The 16,093-nt window shown below is 40.1% G+C and overlaps 2 protein-coding genes and 1 long non-coding RNA gene across 14 annotated transcripts in view; 2 read left to right on the plus strand and 1 right to left on the minus strand.

The window, feature by feature from the left end:
- The window catches only part of NCOA3 (nuclear receptor coactivator 3), a 70,343-nt gene extending 64,364 nt beyond the window's left edge, over positions 1-5,979 (plus strand). For all 5 annotated transcript variants that reach the window (XM_027646398.1, XM_027646400.1, XM_027646401.1 and 2 more), the window contains exons 20-24: positions 31-135; positions 561-783; positions 1,004-1,178; positions 1,738-1,879; positions 2,859-5,979. In XM_027646398.1, coding sequence (XP_027502199.1) covers positions 31-135; positions 561-783; positions 1,004-1,178; positions 1,738-1,879; positions 2,859-2,870 — 657 coding nt within the window. In that variant the 3' untranslated portion in view covers positions 2,871-5,979. The remainder of the gene's footprint in view (positions 1-30; positions 136-560; positions 784-1,003; positions 1,179-1,737; positions 1,880-2,858) is intronic.
- A 952-nt stretch (positions 5,980-6,931) lies between these two features.
- The window catches only part of SULF2 (sulfatase 2), a 117,941-nt gene continuing 108,779 nt past the window's right edge, over positions 6,932-16,093 (minus strand). For 6 of the 8 annotated variants that reach the window (XM_027646404.1, XM_027646403.1, XM_027646411.1 and 3 more), the window contains 9 exons: positions 15,469-15,565; positions 13,691-13,785; positions 11,783-11,842; positions 11,207-11,376; positions 10,628-10,770; positions 10,275-10,398; positions 9,747-9,777; positions 9,411-9,467; positions 8,189-8,383 (listed from right to left, as the gene is read on the minus strand). In XM_027646404.1, coding sequence (XP_027502205.1) covers positions 8,353-8,383; positions 9,411-9,467; positions 9,747-9,777; positions 10,275-10,398; positions 10,628-10,770; positions 11,207-11,376; positions 11,783-11,842; positions 13,691-13,785; positions 15,469-15,565 — 808 coding nt within the window. In that variant the 3' untranslated portion in view covers positions 8,189-8,352. Of the gene's footprint in view, positions 8,384-9,410; positions 9,468-9,746; positions 9,778-10,274; positions 10,399-10,627; positions 10,771-11,206; positions 11,377-11,782; positions 11,843-13,690; positions 13,786-15,468; positions 15,566-16,093 lie in introns of all 8 variants that reach the window. The other 2 variants (XM_027646409.1, XM_027646410.1) reach the window with 2 other exon arrangements.
- LOC113948651 lies at positions 11,372-11,872 on the plus strand. The gene is made up of 2 exons (XR_003528200.1): positions 11,372-11,587; positions 11,687-11,872. It is a non-coding gene; the product is annotated as an uncharacterized LOC113948651 (long non-coding RNA).

Here is a 16,093-nt window from a genome sequence, read left to right on the forward strand (position 1 = left end):
GCTAATTCTGCTAAAATGTGTTTTTCCAAGTTTATGAATCAGACCCGTCAGACGCTTGAAATGAAAATGGAGAGTCCAGTCAGTGGAAATACCTCAGCAATGAGACCAGTTATGCAGCCACAGGTGGGATCACAGGTAAGTAATTATTACACTGTTTGGAATTTTGCCATTCTTTCATGATTCCACAGCATTCCTCTTTGGTTTTGTCCCCCTGCACAATTAAAAAAAAGGTGGTTTTTTTACCTCCCTTGTTCCCAAGATTGCAGAGGATTTGTTCATTAGGTCATGTTATCAGTTCAGTTTGCCAATAGTTTTCCTATGTAGAATATATCTAATCGACTTTATAATTTGTTTAGCACTAATGACAATTTAATGAAAACCTTCATTTAATATTTTGATGACTTTTTTTTGTACTGGCTGTGGGGTTTTCTTAACTTCCTGTTCTGGTAATGGATATGCTGGGTCTTAGAAGGAGTGTAGGTGCTTTGATTGACTCTGTCGTGATTTCATGTGTAAAAACATTTTCTAATATGATTTTTCTTTTCTTTGGGGGATAGCAGCAAGGTTTTCTTAATGCTCAAATGGTGGCTCAGCGTAACAGGGAACTAATAAGTCACCATTTTAGACAACAGAGGATGGCAATGATGATGCAGCAGCAACAGCAACCTCAGGCCTTCAGTCCACCACCAAATGTGACTGCCACAGGAAGCATGGATAGTGCTTTGACAGGCCCTCCAATGGCTCAAGTTCCTCCACAGCAATTCCCCTATCCACCTAATTATGGTACTAGTACTAACATGGTTTGGTTTTTTTTTTCATCTGTCTGGTTTTCTTTTCCCTGTCTTTTATTAACCCCAAACTACCTAAATACCAGTCATTCTGAAAAATGGAATATACTGCTACAAAAAAAGGATGACATTTCCCTTTCCAATCGCTGCAAGAAGATAAACTAAAAGTACAAGGTGATGGCAACTGAAGTGTATTGTGTCTCCTTTGTTTTAAGGTTTAAGCCAACAACCTGATCCTGCATTTAGCAGAGTATCAAGCCCTCCCAACCCAATGATATCATCAAGAATTGGACCCTCCCAGAATGCTGTGATGCAGCATCCTCAGCCAGCAGCAATGTACCAGTCCTCAGAGATGAAGGGCTGGCCATCGGGAAGCATGGCCAGGAACAGGTGAACTTCCCAGTTACAACCTGCTTCTCAGAAAGTGTCTTTCCTTTTGTTCAAAGTAGAAACTACGTTAAACAGCTTGTAGTAGGAAAAGGATTTAGAAGAGGAAAAAAATCACTGTCTTTCTGGTGCCTGTATTATCCTTGATCCTGCTCTGGTTAAAGAAATAGAGTGATTAAGTGTATTTTATGCTTAGCTGCACTGATTAATATTGGACCTCTGCAGTCTTAGTAACCAGGAGCAACACTCAGTCTTTAAATATTGAAAAAATAACTTGTGGGGAAATACTAAAGGTCAGAATAGTATTACAGTGGATGATACAGCCCTAACAGGAGCCTCCAGAAAGGTTTCACCCAGCATGCAGATACTTCTCTGTGTTTCTAAAAATTCAAAATTCCTTTGGGGAGGGAAATTTGTTTCCACATGAAACAGATATTGGGTAGAAACAAGTAAATGTGAAAACAGTTTTATCTTTCATGTGTTGCCAGCTGGTGCAGGGAAGACAATGTATCAGTGTGTAAACTTTTCAGAAGGTAATTTTATTTGTCCTTTTGTGCCTCAGTTCTTTCCCCCAGCAGCAGTTCAGCCATCAGGGCAATCCAGCAGCCTACAGTATGATGCACATGAATGGCAGCAGTGGCCACATGGGACAGATGAGTATTAATGCCATGCCTATGTCAGGAATGCCCATGGGCCCAGACCAGGTGAGTTGTTCCTACAGACTGGCAAAAAGATGTTGACTCTTTCCACTGGGGTAGGGGCTGCTTCCATCCGTTCCTCTGGCACAGTCCTGCTCTCAGTTATCCTGTTCATACTTATATGTGTGGGACCTGCCAGTTTTATGTGCAAAGAGACACCTTATTATTGATGATATTTAATCCACGATGCACCTAAGCTGGATGCTTTGAGTAGCTGCTGACTTTTAAATATCATAGGTAGGATCAAGGCTTAGACTGCACAAAGGATGATGAAATAACTTCTGAACCTGGAGAAACCCCAGAAAGCCACCCCTGGACACTGTGAAAACCATCTTCAGCAGATGTTGAAAATGATATGTAATAGCTCTTATGAGTCAAGAATCCTGATAGTGTGGGATCCTTCTGGCAGCTGCTGCTGCTGGTAGTTACCTTAGAATAGCTTGTGGATGCATAGCCAGAAACTATGGGAAATACAGGCCCCTCATTTAGGGGGAAAACATGCTAATAATAGGCCCTGAAAAGAAAGATTAATTACAAAATATTGCTGCACTCTTAACACAAAATACCAAGGGATGAGCAACATAATACTGACAGAAGCTAAATCTGTCCAAGGAAAATGTACCTCATGAAATTTTGTCCAAGGTACCTGAGGAAAATAATCTGAGGACTTCTGGGCAGTAAGTAAGGGTTTGGAAGACTTTGATACAACAAATGCCTTTCATAAAGGGGAAAATGAAGGGGAAATGTCAGATTTTCCAAACCTACATGAAGATACCCAAATAGTGTGTTTAGGAGATTCTGGGAGAGCATTTCTCTTCTAGATATTTATTTTCAAAGAAGTGGAGCACTGAAAAGCTACTCTTCTGCTTACAGACATTGATTATCAGTAGTTTCCTCTTCCAAATGCAGTATGTGGACTATTTATTTTTTTAAGCAAAGGTGTTTTTTATTTTCTCTGATGATTATTTCTTCTTTTCTTTAACAGAAGTACTGCTGACACCAGAACCACATCTTCAAGCAAGAAAGGATGTATTACTGATGCACTAGTGTTGGAAAGGAAGATGACTCAGACTGGGCTTGCAGAAGTTACTTCATTCAGAGGAAAAAATAAGCCAAAAAAAACAAACAACCTATCCCAAAAAAAAAAAAAAAATAGTAGAAGTCTCTGTATTACTGTATATTGTGGAGTACAACAAAAGTTTGTTAATATTTTTGGCACTCTTCCTCTAGAACTGTGAATTTGGTAATGGCATTTTAGTAGATTGGGTGGGTAGGCTCCTGGTGTACCTGATCTGTTTACTGTATCCAAAGCCCTTCAACTACAGGCAGACAAAAGTGCCTGGAGAAGTCACAGTGGTAAGAATTTTTGATTTCTCTAGTAACAGTACCTGACAGAGAATGTAGTCTTAGCCTTGACTCTTTTATATTAACTCCTGAATATAAATGCTGCTTTTAGTCTCTTACCCCCAAGAGTCAGGGATTTCCCAAGCAAAGTAGCAGTGCAAAATGAATTGGCACATTCTAGTCCAAAATCCTGTCCACTGAAGCCAAGGGTTAAAAAGAGAGGATAAACAGTTTAAATTATTTAAACACAGTTGTGACTAATATTTACATATTGCTGTGCAGCTGAGTGCACTTTATAGAAGACTATATAATGGATTAATGCAATATCTGTGATAAGGACTTAATATGAAGGTAGGGGTGTACTCATGTTCCTTCTCAAACACAATCTCTTAAGAATTATTTGAAAAGACTGCATAATGTAATGTGTTCTGTGTATGGAAATTAGAGCAATAATCTTTCATCTTTTTTGGAAAATAACTTCAGAAAAGGCAAGGCACTGCAGTCAGAATCAGAATTTTGCAGTCTTTTTGTGAATAAATTTTGTAAATATGATCTTTAAGATAATGTATTATATATATGACTTTTGTAGGTCACTAACTCATTTTTGCAGAGTTTGTGAAGCTAAATATTTAACAAAATTGATTTCTGTAAACTCAGTGTAGTTGAGGTCCAAATAGAATTTTTCTTTAATTAGATTTAATGACTTTAAAGCTGGGTGACTTTGGCCCACATATTTCTCTTTTTTGGTCTTCAACACTTCATTTATTTTTACATCTTTAACATATAGCTTTTTATAAAAAAGACCGGTTGTAAAATGCTTTCTCCACCTGTGAGCACTTTTGTTACATGTCTTTTTTTACAGAAGGCAATTTGACACAAAGGCTCTGCATTGTGAGATGTCCCAGCTTTGTCAGGACAGTCGTGTCTTTCTGTAATAGGTCACCTTTTCAGCTGATGAATCTGGATTGTGTCTTTCTTGGTCAATTTTAATGAGCTCTAAGTGTTATCTTTGGAAATGTTCGTCTGTTGCAAAATGTTTGTTGTTACATGACATCCAGAAATCTTTAAGGATATTAAGCCACACTTTACCCAAATGTCTGCACCTCCATTGGATTGGTCTAATAGGAAGGAATGTATTTTCTAAGCAGGTTTCTCTGATATCAGTATTTAAGTCTGGTTACATATTATTTGCTGATAATGTGGGGGTTTTTTTCCCCTCCATTTTGGGGCCTTGGAATGAAGATCCCTTTGCAGTTTTTAAAGTTACAACAAGTCAAACCTCTAAACTTCCCTAAGTGATGACCCAGAAATGTGTTAAGATGTGTGGTGCTCCTGTTCTGTTGTTCACTGTGTAATGGAAGACTGATTTCTCCCAAGTGAGTACAAAAAACCCAACCCTGATCTGTGTTCTTTATTGCTTGTTCTTGGTACCTTAGCAAGAGGTGGTTTTATTGTTCAGAATATTCAGTGATCTTCCATTTTAATAGAGATAACTCTAAATAGAAATAGTCTCAAAACATTCATCCTTAGCATCCAGTTGTATTCCAAAGGGAATGCAGATCAGTCAATCTCTGCCATTAGCACTGAGTAAACAGATTAGGTGACAGCATTTATTTGAAATCTTCTGTCCAAGCCACGTGTGTTTTTTAATGCAAAACTTTTAAAAGCCTGAGGAACTTTTTTTTTCCCCTTTTTTACATTTCTTAGAACATATCTATTTAAGTGCTGCCTACTGAAGCTGAAAGGCAACAATCCCATGCTTTTTATATCAGATCAGAGCAGAACAATCTTTATATTTTGTAGTTGTTCATTATATTGATGGAAACTACAAACCCTGGTTGCTTTCATTAGTGAGCTCTTAGGACTATGGACTGCTTTATACATCCTGCCCTACAATTTTTGTAAAGTGATTCTGTTTATACATCTGTGTTTAACTGGTACCTGACTGATGTTTTAAGGATCATCATTTTCTCATCTGTGTTTAGATTGTACCTTTTTTTTTTTTTTTTTTTTGCTGAATCCAAAGATTTTTAGCTTAAACTTGATTAAGGGGGAGGGGGCATTTTTAAAAAGCATTGATGATGACATCTTTCTTGGCAGCACTAATCCTGCATAGTACATCTAGTTTGAAATCTGCTGACATTTAGTTATTGCCATCAATTTTGCTTTGGTTCTGTAGCAGCAGATTTTTCTGAATGTTTTTAAAAAACAACCTGTATAATGTTATTCAACAGTAGGAGATCAATTAGCTAGTACAGCCACCTCTGATCACTGCTGCATAAATGTGTTGTTTTATTACGTGTCTCTTTTGATCACAGAAACCATGTGGTTATTAATAAAACTCATATGTAATCCTTTTTTTTCTTGGCCTAAAATACTGCTTTCAAAGTTAGAAAATCCAGACCACGTTTCAGTCACAAGACAAAAACTTATTTGAATGTTGCACCAATTAGCACACCTTTTATTTTAGAATTTATGTGCAGACTACCAGATGACAGAATGATACAGCAAGTATGAAACCATGTAATTCTGAGAGCAATATTTAAAAAAATTCTCAGGAGAAGGCATACAGTATTGAGAACTGCATTTAAGTTTAGTTTACATTGTAAGTATTGCTTGAAATATCTGTATCTTTATTTTGCAAAACAGAAAAATCACGGGGACTGATTTATAAAAGAGTTGGTTGTAAGGTATTACCGCCCTTCTGGCTTTTGTGTTTGGATGTTAATAATAATGTAAATAAAGGTTTCTATTTAAAATCAGAACTTGATTAGCTGTCTAATACTTTAAGGTTCATGACTGTATCCTGCAAAGGTCAGAGAAAATTCAGTGCTGCCACTGAGGAAAACTGTGCAGAGAATGATTTCCATCTTCTCCTAATTGGCTGCAAAAGCTGAGGGAGCAACAACTGCGACCTTTCCCTGCTGGGACCCACTGAGCATCGAGAGCACCCGGGATGTGTTGCCTTTGTCAACTCAAACTGCAGTTTGTACAAGAGCTGAAAGGTGAAGAGGTGGCAGCTTTCCCCAGTTGGGCAACAACTTACCTTTCACAAAACAGCAGCTGCTTCTTGTGTCCCAAAGAACCCCACAGCTCAGGGGTCTGTGTAAAGGAACAAGGTAACTTTTTTCAACAGGAGCAGGAACACTGGGCCCTGCAGGATTTTCACCATCACGCCCTCAGCTGGCCAAGGACTAAAGGCTGAACACACAAAAAAAGGTAAGTGCCAATTTTTTTACATCTAACCTCAGATTCTTTCTGTAAAGTTTAGGAGATGGCTAAAATTTTTCTCTGGGAAGCAGCCAAAATGTGTTTTGTTTTTTACTTATTTGTATTGATTCAGGATCTCATCACCTAGTAGATATTTCTAATAATCCATGAAAGCTGTAACAAGTTGCAAAGAAAATCTATGGCTAGATTAAGACAGACAATCATATTTTACTTCCATAATTAAAAAAAGCTTGCAAGAAAACTTTGGGAAGTATATTTGACTTACCACATGTAATACAAATACTCAAGCCCAGTCTTGCTGTATATCACATTTACAAAGACTCCACTTCTGCTTTTTGAGCAGGTTTTTGTTTTATGAGGGGTTTTTTGTTTGTTTGTTTTTTCCTTAGTTCCTAAATCCAAGTCTAATTTTTGAGTAGGGGGGTGTGGTACCAGAGATCTACATGCCTGGATATGATTCCACTTGATTTTCCTTATGTGCAAAAACCAGGAAGAATAATTTCCATGCTGTATTTTTTCTTTTACACTGCATTTCTAAAAGAGCAAGTTAAGTTTCTGTTTTAAAAGAAAAAGTACCTCTTTGTTAGGATTGAAGGCCACAGTTGGTCAAGTCCTGCCCCGTGAGCACCCTCGGGCACGTGCCTTTAAAACAGGTAGCAGAGTAACATGGATTATAAATACAAATCTCACCACTAGTGCCTGTGCTACAATGGCCTGTACTACAATGTATTTAATAATGTCCTTATGAAAATACTCAAATAACTCTGTACACTGTGCTTCTTTAGTAAAATGATAGGGGTTTTTTTTTTCCCTTTAAAAGCCTTTAAACAGTAACTGTCATTCAGAACTTCAACTTTTTTTGTAGACTAAACTATTAACTAGGTTATTCTTTATTGACTACAAGTATTGAACTTCTCAGAGCTGCCTTTTTTAAAAAATAAATGTAGAAGTTACACTGCTGAGCAAACGCCGCTTTCTCAAAGGATTTGTTTTGGTTTTGAACACACAATAAGCTATTACCACAAAAAAAAACCTTCATACAAATCTGATTTTGTTAAAATTTGAGATGTACATTTACTGAAATTTTTCAGTACTTCTAAAAATGGATGAATTCTGACATGTCCTAAGCCACAGTAAGTAACATTTTGAGAAACGGGGCGTGGGCATTACACTCTTTTTATTAACAAAATTCTTTACAACCTGAAGGAATTGCTTTGCAAACAGTATATTGAGCAATATTTTACACAACCCCTCCAAAGATCTGTTAGTGAAGATTTTCTCTGATCTTCATAGAGGTGGCAGTAGGATGGACAGACAGACGTGGAACTAAAATGTATCCTCAGAGGAGACTGGAGAAATGTCGTGGTGTTGAGAACACTCAGTGCTGCTCAAAGTTCTGTTCGACCCCTGCCTTCACCCCAGTGAGAAGCAAAAGCATCCATGATTCTAAATCTTGCTTTAGAGTTGGACTTGGCTTTGAAGTGTTTCTGGTGACAACTGAAGAGGAAGTTGAACTGACAATTGTTTGGAGTTTCCCTCAGCTGTCTATAAACGCTGCCGCTGGAATGGCTCCCTTTGGGATGGGGCTGTGCTTCCTCTTCTCTCAGTTCCTGGCTCAGCGTTACTTGTGTCTTCTTGGAAGTAAAATGCCTCGTGAAGCAGGTGAGGTATAATCCAAAGCAAAAAGCAGGTACAATAGTGGAGTTCAGAGACCTGTATTTCTGACAGCATTTCCCACAGTTTCACTGCATCTATTCAACTCACTCACCAGTGCAAACGTTCTACCTATTTCAGCCTCAAAGTTTATCCAGTCCTTCAGGCTAATGTTACAATTCATTTAGTCTGTACACGGATTCAAGTTCTGGCCAGTTTGTATCCTCATGGAGGTGCAGCAGTTGGGGAGATTAGCCCTCCCAGCCTTCCCACAGTTGTCCTCTTTAAAATAAAACAAACACAGTTTTAGTGCATAACATTCCAGTAGAAAGCAGTTAAATCTTTTTAATGATTCCATGCAGTAAAAAACAATGGAAACACTGTGCACCACCTATAAAACCATAGCAGGTGTATGACAGAAACAATCCAACTCTGAAACTTCAACCTGTACAAAGCTTGTTAATTCAAGATTCATTCTGGTTCTAAAGCCAGTCTTAGATCTCTTCAACCAGAAATAAAAATACTCTGTATTACATGAGCAAATCCTCTTGGGCGAGTGAGAAGGCCAGACTCTGTCTAGGAAGGGACTTGTGCATATTTTTTCCACTGCACAGTTTGAGAGCACTTTATGATTTTTAATGAACTGAAATCTCTGCCTTCTTTTTAAGGGGAGATTCCGAGACAGTAACTTTTTAAGTACTTAAATTTGTATCTCGCCTTTGAGCTCTGGCAGGTTGAGAACTGAATATCATTGTCAAGTTTTAAAGGGCAGCTCAGTAAGAAAAAAAGTACTCTCAGATACAAATCTGTCTTGTAGTCTACTTTCTGTTTTAACTTCCTTTTTTTGCTCACAACAGAAGGCTGTGGTCGGATAAAGAGCAAGAAAGTACAAGGTACTGTCTCCCTGCTCGCGAGAAATTACAGTCGGTTTTGTTCTTTCTGGATTGGGTGAAAAACCACAAGGTAGCTGCTACTAATTTAAATTTAGGCAGAACCAACATCCTGGTCTTTAAATTTAATTGGCAGTTGACCATAACTGGTTTCTTCAGCTGAGCATCCACCTTTACTCGTTTGAAATTGCCTTGACCTTAACGCTCCTGGAGTGCCAGAAAACACGGACCAAGAGGTTTTGTGCAGCTGTTGTCAGTAATGATGTGCAAGTATCATATTTCTTGCATAATTTAGAGGACTTCCCACTTAAGCATTCCATGAGAATGGATGATGATGTTATAAAAGGTGCTGCATGCAAAAAGAAAAGGAAAAAGCTAAAGCAAAAGCAAATGCTTTTGGTGAACTGCTCCCAACTCACAGTGACTTGGCAGATGATGGTCTCTTCACATCTGGCCATTTTCGACGCTGAAACTGCCTAATTTTCAAGCAGCAAAAGGAGAAAAAGGTTAACCATCACCAAGAAAACCAGCAGCACTACAGTCTGAAAGATGAGGAAGGAGAAGAGTTCAGCCTGAGTTTTGACTACCGAAGTTAGAACGTGAAACAAAGAAGTTTCAAAGCAACTGGGGTGGAAGGGCCTTTCAAATGCCCTTCCAGGCCATGCCTGTCCATGTGGTTCCCAATCCCACACTTGTTTTTTCAGCATGAAAGTAGCATTTAACAATAATAATGTAACTTTTTTTTTAAAATGTACCTGTACTGCTCGTAGCTTCCATCTTTAAGTCCTAGGTAAAGAAAAATTAACAATGTTACCTGGGATTGCCTGTATCAGGTAAGACAGTTTTAAAAAAGACAATAACTTAACAGATCACCCACTGCCCTGAGTAACCTGGCATGCCCTCACATCTGACCCTGCACTTGAGCATAAGTTTGGAGCAGAACTCCACAAGTCTCTTCCAACTTGAACTGGCCTCTGAGCTTGATAGTGGCTATCAGGGTATTCTTTCCCTCTTTCACCAGTATCTTTCTTTCCTCATCATCCTCTGCATCTCTGTAACACTCATCACTAGGCTATTTAAATATCATTCTTAATTTTAAAACCATCACATAACACAAACTGAACACCTACAAAAATCTAAGCATGCAGTTACCAGCCTCAGCAGGACATTGCCAGTATTAAGAAATACTAAAATCCTTTTGACTGATTCAAGTTTCATAACGGTAAGAGCGAGCCCCATTTCCTTTTTGGGGGGTTTGTGAGTGCAACAGGAGAGGCACTTACCTAGATCCATGTTCCTAGTTCTTGGATTGCATTGCTTATACCCTTTGCAGCTCCTGAGTTCCATGAGCTGGACGTGCAGTTGATTGAGAACATCTCTGTCGAGCGTATTCACTGCATTAATTAGCTGCAATAAACAGGGGGTTCTTGTTAGTAACTACTGCTCTGTAGTTTGATAGCTTGCATATATGGAATACAGGTGCTTTATTTGTAACAGGAAAGAGCCAAATTATACTGGTTTAAGTGATAGAGGCCTTAAATTACATCCTGCAGCAATACTGGGCAATTTCAGTTGATCATCAATGAGGAAAAATGGTGTATTTCTTCAGCTGTGATCTTGGTCTGTGATCAGATACCTGATATGGATCAGTATTGAGATCAAAATACTCCAGAAATCCAGTAGCAAATTCACAGAACAGGAAGTTGTGGGTCTCATTGATTGTCCTCAAACACCAGTACGTGTTGTTGTTGGCACTGGTACAGGCACAGAAAGGGCCCACTGCAAATGGAAGAGTTATAAAGGCATCAGCTATAGTCTTTAGCACTGCTAATTATTTCTGTTTATAAGCATTACTTGATTCACAGAGGGTAACTCTCACTCCTGAGCTCTAAAGCAGAGAATGCCTTCCAGCATCAGCCTCTTGCTCTGTGCACACCTAACCCACACCACACGGCTCATTAAAGCAATGTCTTGTCCAGTTGGGAAACATTCCAGATGGTGAGGTACCACACCCATCACTGTACACTGTGCACTGTCTGTTGGTTACTTGCAGTTGTTTTTACCTCCCTTGCCTTTTGTGCAGCACTGGAACAGATTCCTTCCTTTGGGGCAGCCTTGGCTACACAGGCACTGAAACCCCAAACTCGGAACCCAACAGCCCGGCCCGGGCCAGCCAGAACCCACCTCCCTGTTCCCGAGTTTCCAGTATCCTTACGTGTCCAGAGGGGAGCAGTTTGCCAGTGCTGGTTGTCGTGGGTGAAGCAGGTGAGCCCGGGCATGCTGCACGTGTCGTTGTTTTTGATTCTCTTCAGCAGCTTGCGCAGCTTCTTCTTCCTCCTCTGCTCCCGCAGCAGCCACAGCCTGTCCTTCTCCTGGAGGGCTTTCCTGCACACACGAAACATCAGGGTCATGCAAACTCTGTTACACTTGAATGCACCTAAAAAACCCCAAAAAGCTTGTAAAATAAGCTGCTCTGAGGGAAAGAATCAACATCTTTTTAATTAAATGGCTTCTCCTCCAGATGGAGATGACTCTGTAATTCAACAGCACTGGAAAATGAAAATGCAGCCAAAGGGGCTTACAGGGCATGCCTGAGGTCTGTGATATGACATTTCCCAAAGCAGGAACCTTATCTCAGAATTTACTAGCATTAGTTCCTTGCCCAGTGTCTCTGTGTTTATGCTTTTTAATACAGGATAAATGAAGCACTAGTACTTCTGCTTAGTTTGTGTGGACCAAATGTTATAATGACTTGGCACATCCTCTTTCAAAGGAACAGCCCTTCACTTACTTGAAAGGATGAAGACTGGATCCCTTGTGCCTCAGCTTGGTTTTGTGTTTTGAATGATAACTGGAAAATAAAACCAGCATTGTTGGTGAACAAAGACAACCACTCCTGTTTGTGCCACACTATCAGACTGGGTCTGAAGCAGATTTAATCCAGTGTCACTTCTCCGTTCGTTAGTGGACAGTGAATAAAGAGCCTCACTGGACCGTGCCGGGCCCTTCCCAGCTCCCTGTGCCCTTCCCTCGGCTCCTGTGCCCACAGTGACCCCCGGTGTGCTCCCACCGCACTGCAGGCTCGAGCCATACACTGCCCCAGCTACAGGTTACTAGGATTTCAGTTTTAACTGCTTGTTTCCCTACACGGGGCAGATAAAGCAAACAGATTGATAATTAAATTACAACATTTCTTCCACTGGATAGTCACCCATTTGTTCAGCTGATAAGATGACCAGCTTATACCACCTTCCTGTTATTTTCCTTCTGAATGGAAGAATTTCAATGCCAGCTGTACTATAGGGTTGGGGGAAGGGGGTTTCCTTCCTCCTTTGTTAGTAGCTGGAAGTTCCAGGAAAGCTAACAAGATGGACTGAACTGTCCCAGCAAGAGCAGTGACTAATATATTCTGAGATATGAGGGTGTAAGCAGACACACACACCCTTGCTCACTGCTTTGCCTCTGTCTCCAGAAACCCTTTCATGATTTTGCAGAAGCCTCCTTTCTATGGAATTACCAAATGTAAAAAAAAAAAAAAGACAAGACAGCCTCAGCCAATGGCAGTGTTTTCTGACTAATAAAGTTACTACCCAAAAAAATTGTCAAACCCAAACGAAGTTTAATAAATGTTGTTGTTCTGAATTCAGTTAGTTAGCAGATTAAAATTCCCTTCAAAACAAATCTTTTAAATTCTTAATGCTATTGAGAGCTTTCCTAAATTTAATCCTTATAACAAATTAACAAAGTAAGATTAATAAGGAACTATCTCCTTCAGGTTTTTTTAACCTTGCACAGATTAAATAATTCTAGAGCAATGCAGTTCTGCAAACACATGAACATTTATAACTCGGATGATAAAACTTCATTGATTAGGATTGAGTAGGATTAGTCATCTTAAAAATGCTGTGCACAAATACAAGTAAGTGTAACCTATATTAGTCTGAAAAACTGGATGATCTTCGAGGTCCCTTTCAAACCTTAATGTTCTGTGATTCTATGAACCTCCTTTCCATGTAATCAGTGGGCTGACCCTGTGGCCACTTTGCAAATATTTGACTGTATAAGAACCAACTATGCAGAGACCTTAACACCTGATCACTACTCCAGTGCCTCCTGCACTTAATGCACAAGTGATCTGGAGTAGGGAAAGAAGTCTCTGTTGCCCTGAGCCAGTGGTGGTTACAAATACAGGTAACTCTGCACCAGCTGTTAAATTCCTGCATCTCCCAACAGATGTAGCTGCTAAATAGTGCAGTGATTTCATCTTAGCAGATAATACATCCAGCCTTGAAAAAAACTGAATGGGAAGAAATCCTCTCATCTTCCCACTGTTTTTTAACAGATTTGTGTAACACTGCACCATAACCACAATTTGCCCGTGTCAAAGCTGCCAGAAAGAACCCTGCAGCTTAAAATATTCATCTCTGATATTTAACAGCAGCAGCTTCAGTGCAAGAGCAGAACTAACTGGTTTACAAGCCACGTTACATCATCACCACTTGACACAGGCAATTAAACTCCTGCCTGGGAGAAGGTGTGTCATGTACTTGGGCAGCAGCCCAACTCCCCTGAAAGCACATTCAAGGGCAGAGTAAGCAAGCAACCACTGAACAAACCAGATCCTGATCCCTCCTGTGAGGAGATAAATCAGTTACAGTTTCACACTACAAATAATTATTCTGAAGTACACAAGAAATACCTTATCTTGTTACAATCACACTCCTCAGGCCGTTTCTTCTTTAGATGACCTCTCACCTCCCTCAGGTTTTTTATTTTATTTTGCAAGGTTTCAATCTAAGGGGAAAAAAAATGGAAAAGATAGAGGTTAAAAAAATACAGCATGATTTAGTCTTACTCTAACCTTCTCAAACCCATTCTGCTGTCACCAAATGCTTCCTCTTCACTCCCAGCCATGACTCTCACCACTAACAAGTGTTTTTGAACTCTCTGACTTTCCAGAAGGAAACTCCAGCAGGAGGAAGCCTCGCTGGTTTGCCAGCTCTCACTCTTGACTGTGAGAGGGAATGAGGGGCACACAAACACTCCTGCTTCCACTGGGATTTTTCCTCTTTGGCTCACATTTGCAAGGGGAGAAAGGTTGCTCCAAGAAAAATGAAACCTTTAAATTTCAGCCTGTTCTGACACCACAAAGGGGATGGGGAGGGAGTGCTCTGAAATCCCTCTTGAGAGGCTCTGTAAGCAAGGTCCTGTTTGCATGGCAGGCTTTAGCAGTGTCTGCCCACATGGCACAGCCACCAGCAGTCAACTGTGCCACCCACAGGGCTTTACTGTGAACTGCTTGGCTTTTTCACTAAATGGAACTCCTGCTTTTGTTCAGCCTGGTTATACACAGTGGGTGGTATTGCAGTGCCCTCAGGTATTGCAGGCCTCCACCTCAGTTCTCTCCACAGCATAAAAAACCAGTGTAATCCACTGTGAACAACAGTGCAGAACTACCACGAGCCATCAGTGACCAGAAGCCACTGATGTGGAAGCTCATGGCTGTTGGAGCAGAGACAGGACAGGGTGTTCAAGGAAAATACACAGAGAGTCCAGCCCCGTGACCCTAAATCAGGAACACAACAGGACAGAGGCGAGCTCTCATGTCCTTTGACACTCCACACTGCCCAAGTTTTCTGAAGAAAAAACAATCACCAGAACATGGTGAGATTGAAATTGCCCTTTTAAATCTTTGCAGACTAGTAAATTTTTCAGTATCTGCCTTGTGTGTCAACTGTACCATAAAAGGGGATCAAGAAGTTCCTACACAGAACTTTGCTGTGAATTTATGTAATTTGGTAAGAGATTACAGGAGGTCTGTCCTTTATGCTCCTCTCTGGCATTTGTTCCACCACTGCCTGGTCCTTGGAAGAGGATCCCTAGACCCTCTTTTGTACACAACACATGTGAAAGGTTTGAGCTTGCATTCTTAAATATTAGTGACAAAAATATCAGATGATGTTTTACAGGCAAATTTCATAGGGCTTCTTCATATACATAAGCCTATGAAAAAATTCAATTCCAAAGTGCAAGGGTTAAGAAAAGCACAAGCAAGCAAAAGAAATTAATCCTGGAAGCACCAAACTAATGGACCTCACTTTTCCTTGGTCTTATATTTGATGTTGAAATCCTGTTTGTGAGAGGTACACTGGCAGAGCAGGGCTATTAAAAGGTTAGAAAGATCCAGATTCATTTTTTCCCAGGATGGGGACACTTACAAGTCTTATTTATCTCATATGACACCTCTCAGCTGTGCCTTCAGTCACAGTTCTCTCCTTCGCTCAGCATCCTGTCTTCACAACTTGTACTAACTCAATTATCTCTGAAATGTCTGTTCAGAAATCAGCCAGCAAGTTCAAAAGGTTCCAGAGAGGGACAAAGACACCCAGAGGCAGACAGACAGACACACACAGTCAGCATGATCCTATCAGCCCACAGAAAACCCTGCTGAAAACACACTCTGAAAGCAGCACTGACCTCGTGGTCAATATGAAGTTTATGGTCCTTCCAAGCCTGCAGTGACCTGTACAGATCTGTGTCACACTGAACAGTGTCATTCTCCAGGATGTAACACCTTGGCACGGAAAAGCAAACAGTGTTTGTTACAGGGGATACACACACAGAGCAAGGCAAACAGCAGCTTTTAATAACACAGCTCCAGGACAAATGGGACCATGGATTGCAAATGACATGCAGAATTCCAAAACCAATATCCACTCCAGAGAATACAAGCATGTTCTGAGCCAGGAAAGAAGTCTGGCTTTGAGTTGCCATGGAAATTTTAAAGCAGCAGAAGAATTCAAGGAGACTATTTCTATCAAGCAGAACCTGTTGACTGCTTAATTTCTGTATGTAAATTGTGCTGTACAGAGTTCTTGCTTATTCATTAGACTGCCTAAATAAATCTCTACTAACCAGCAAGCACTGAAGGCATTACTCAGAAGCAGTTTCCCAGTGCATAACTAAGTGATGCAGGGGTAGGGGCAACGATAAAGTACCTCAATATAAGATGTATTACCACACCATAAAGAAAAGGGAAAAAAACCCCAAAAGAACAAAGCAGATACAAAGAAGTTTTGCTGTTTTCTACAAGAGGGATACA

The sequence above is a fragment of the Corapipo altera genome, unplaced genomic scaffold (genome assembly GCF_003945725.1).
Source record: "Corapipo altera isolate COAL_440 unplaced genomic scaffold, ASM394572v1 64, whole genome shotgun sequence".
NCBI lineage: Eukaryota > Metazoa > Chordata > Aves > Passeriformes > Pipridae > Corapipo > Corapipo altera.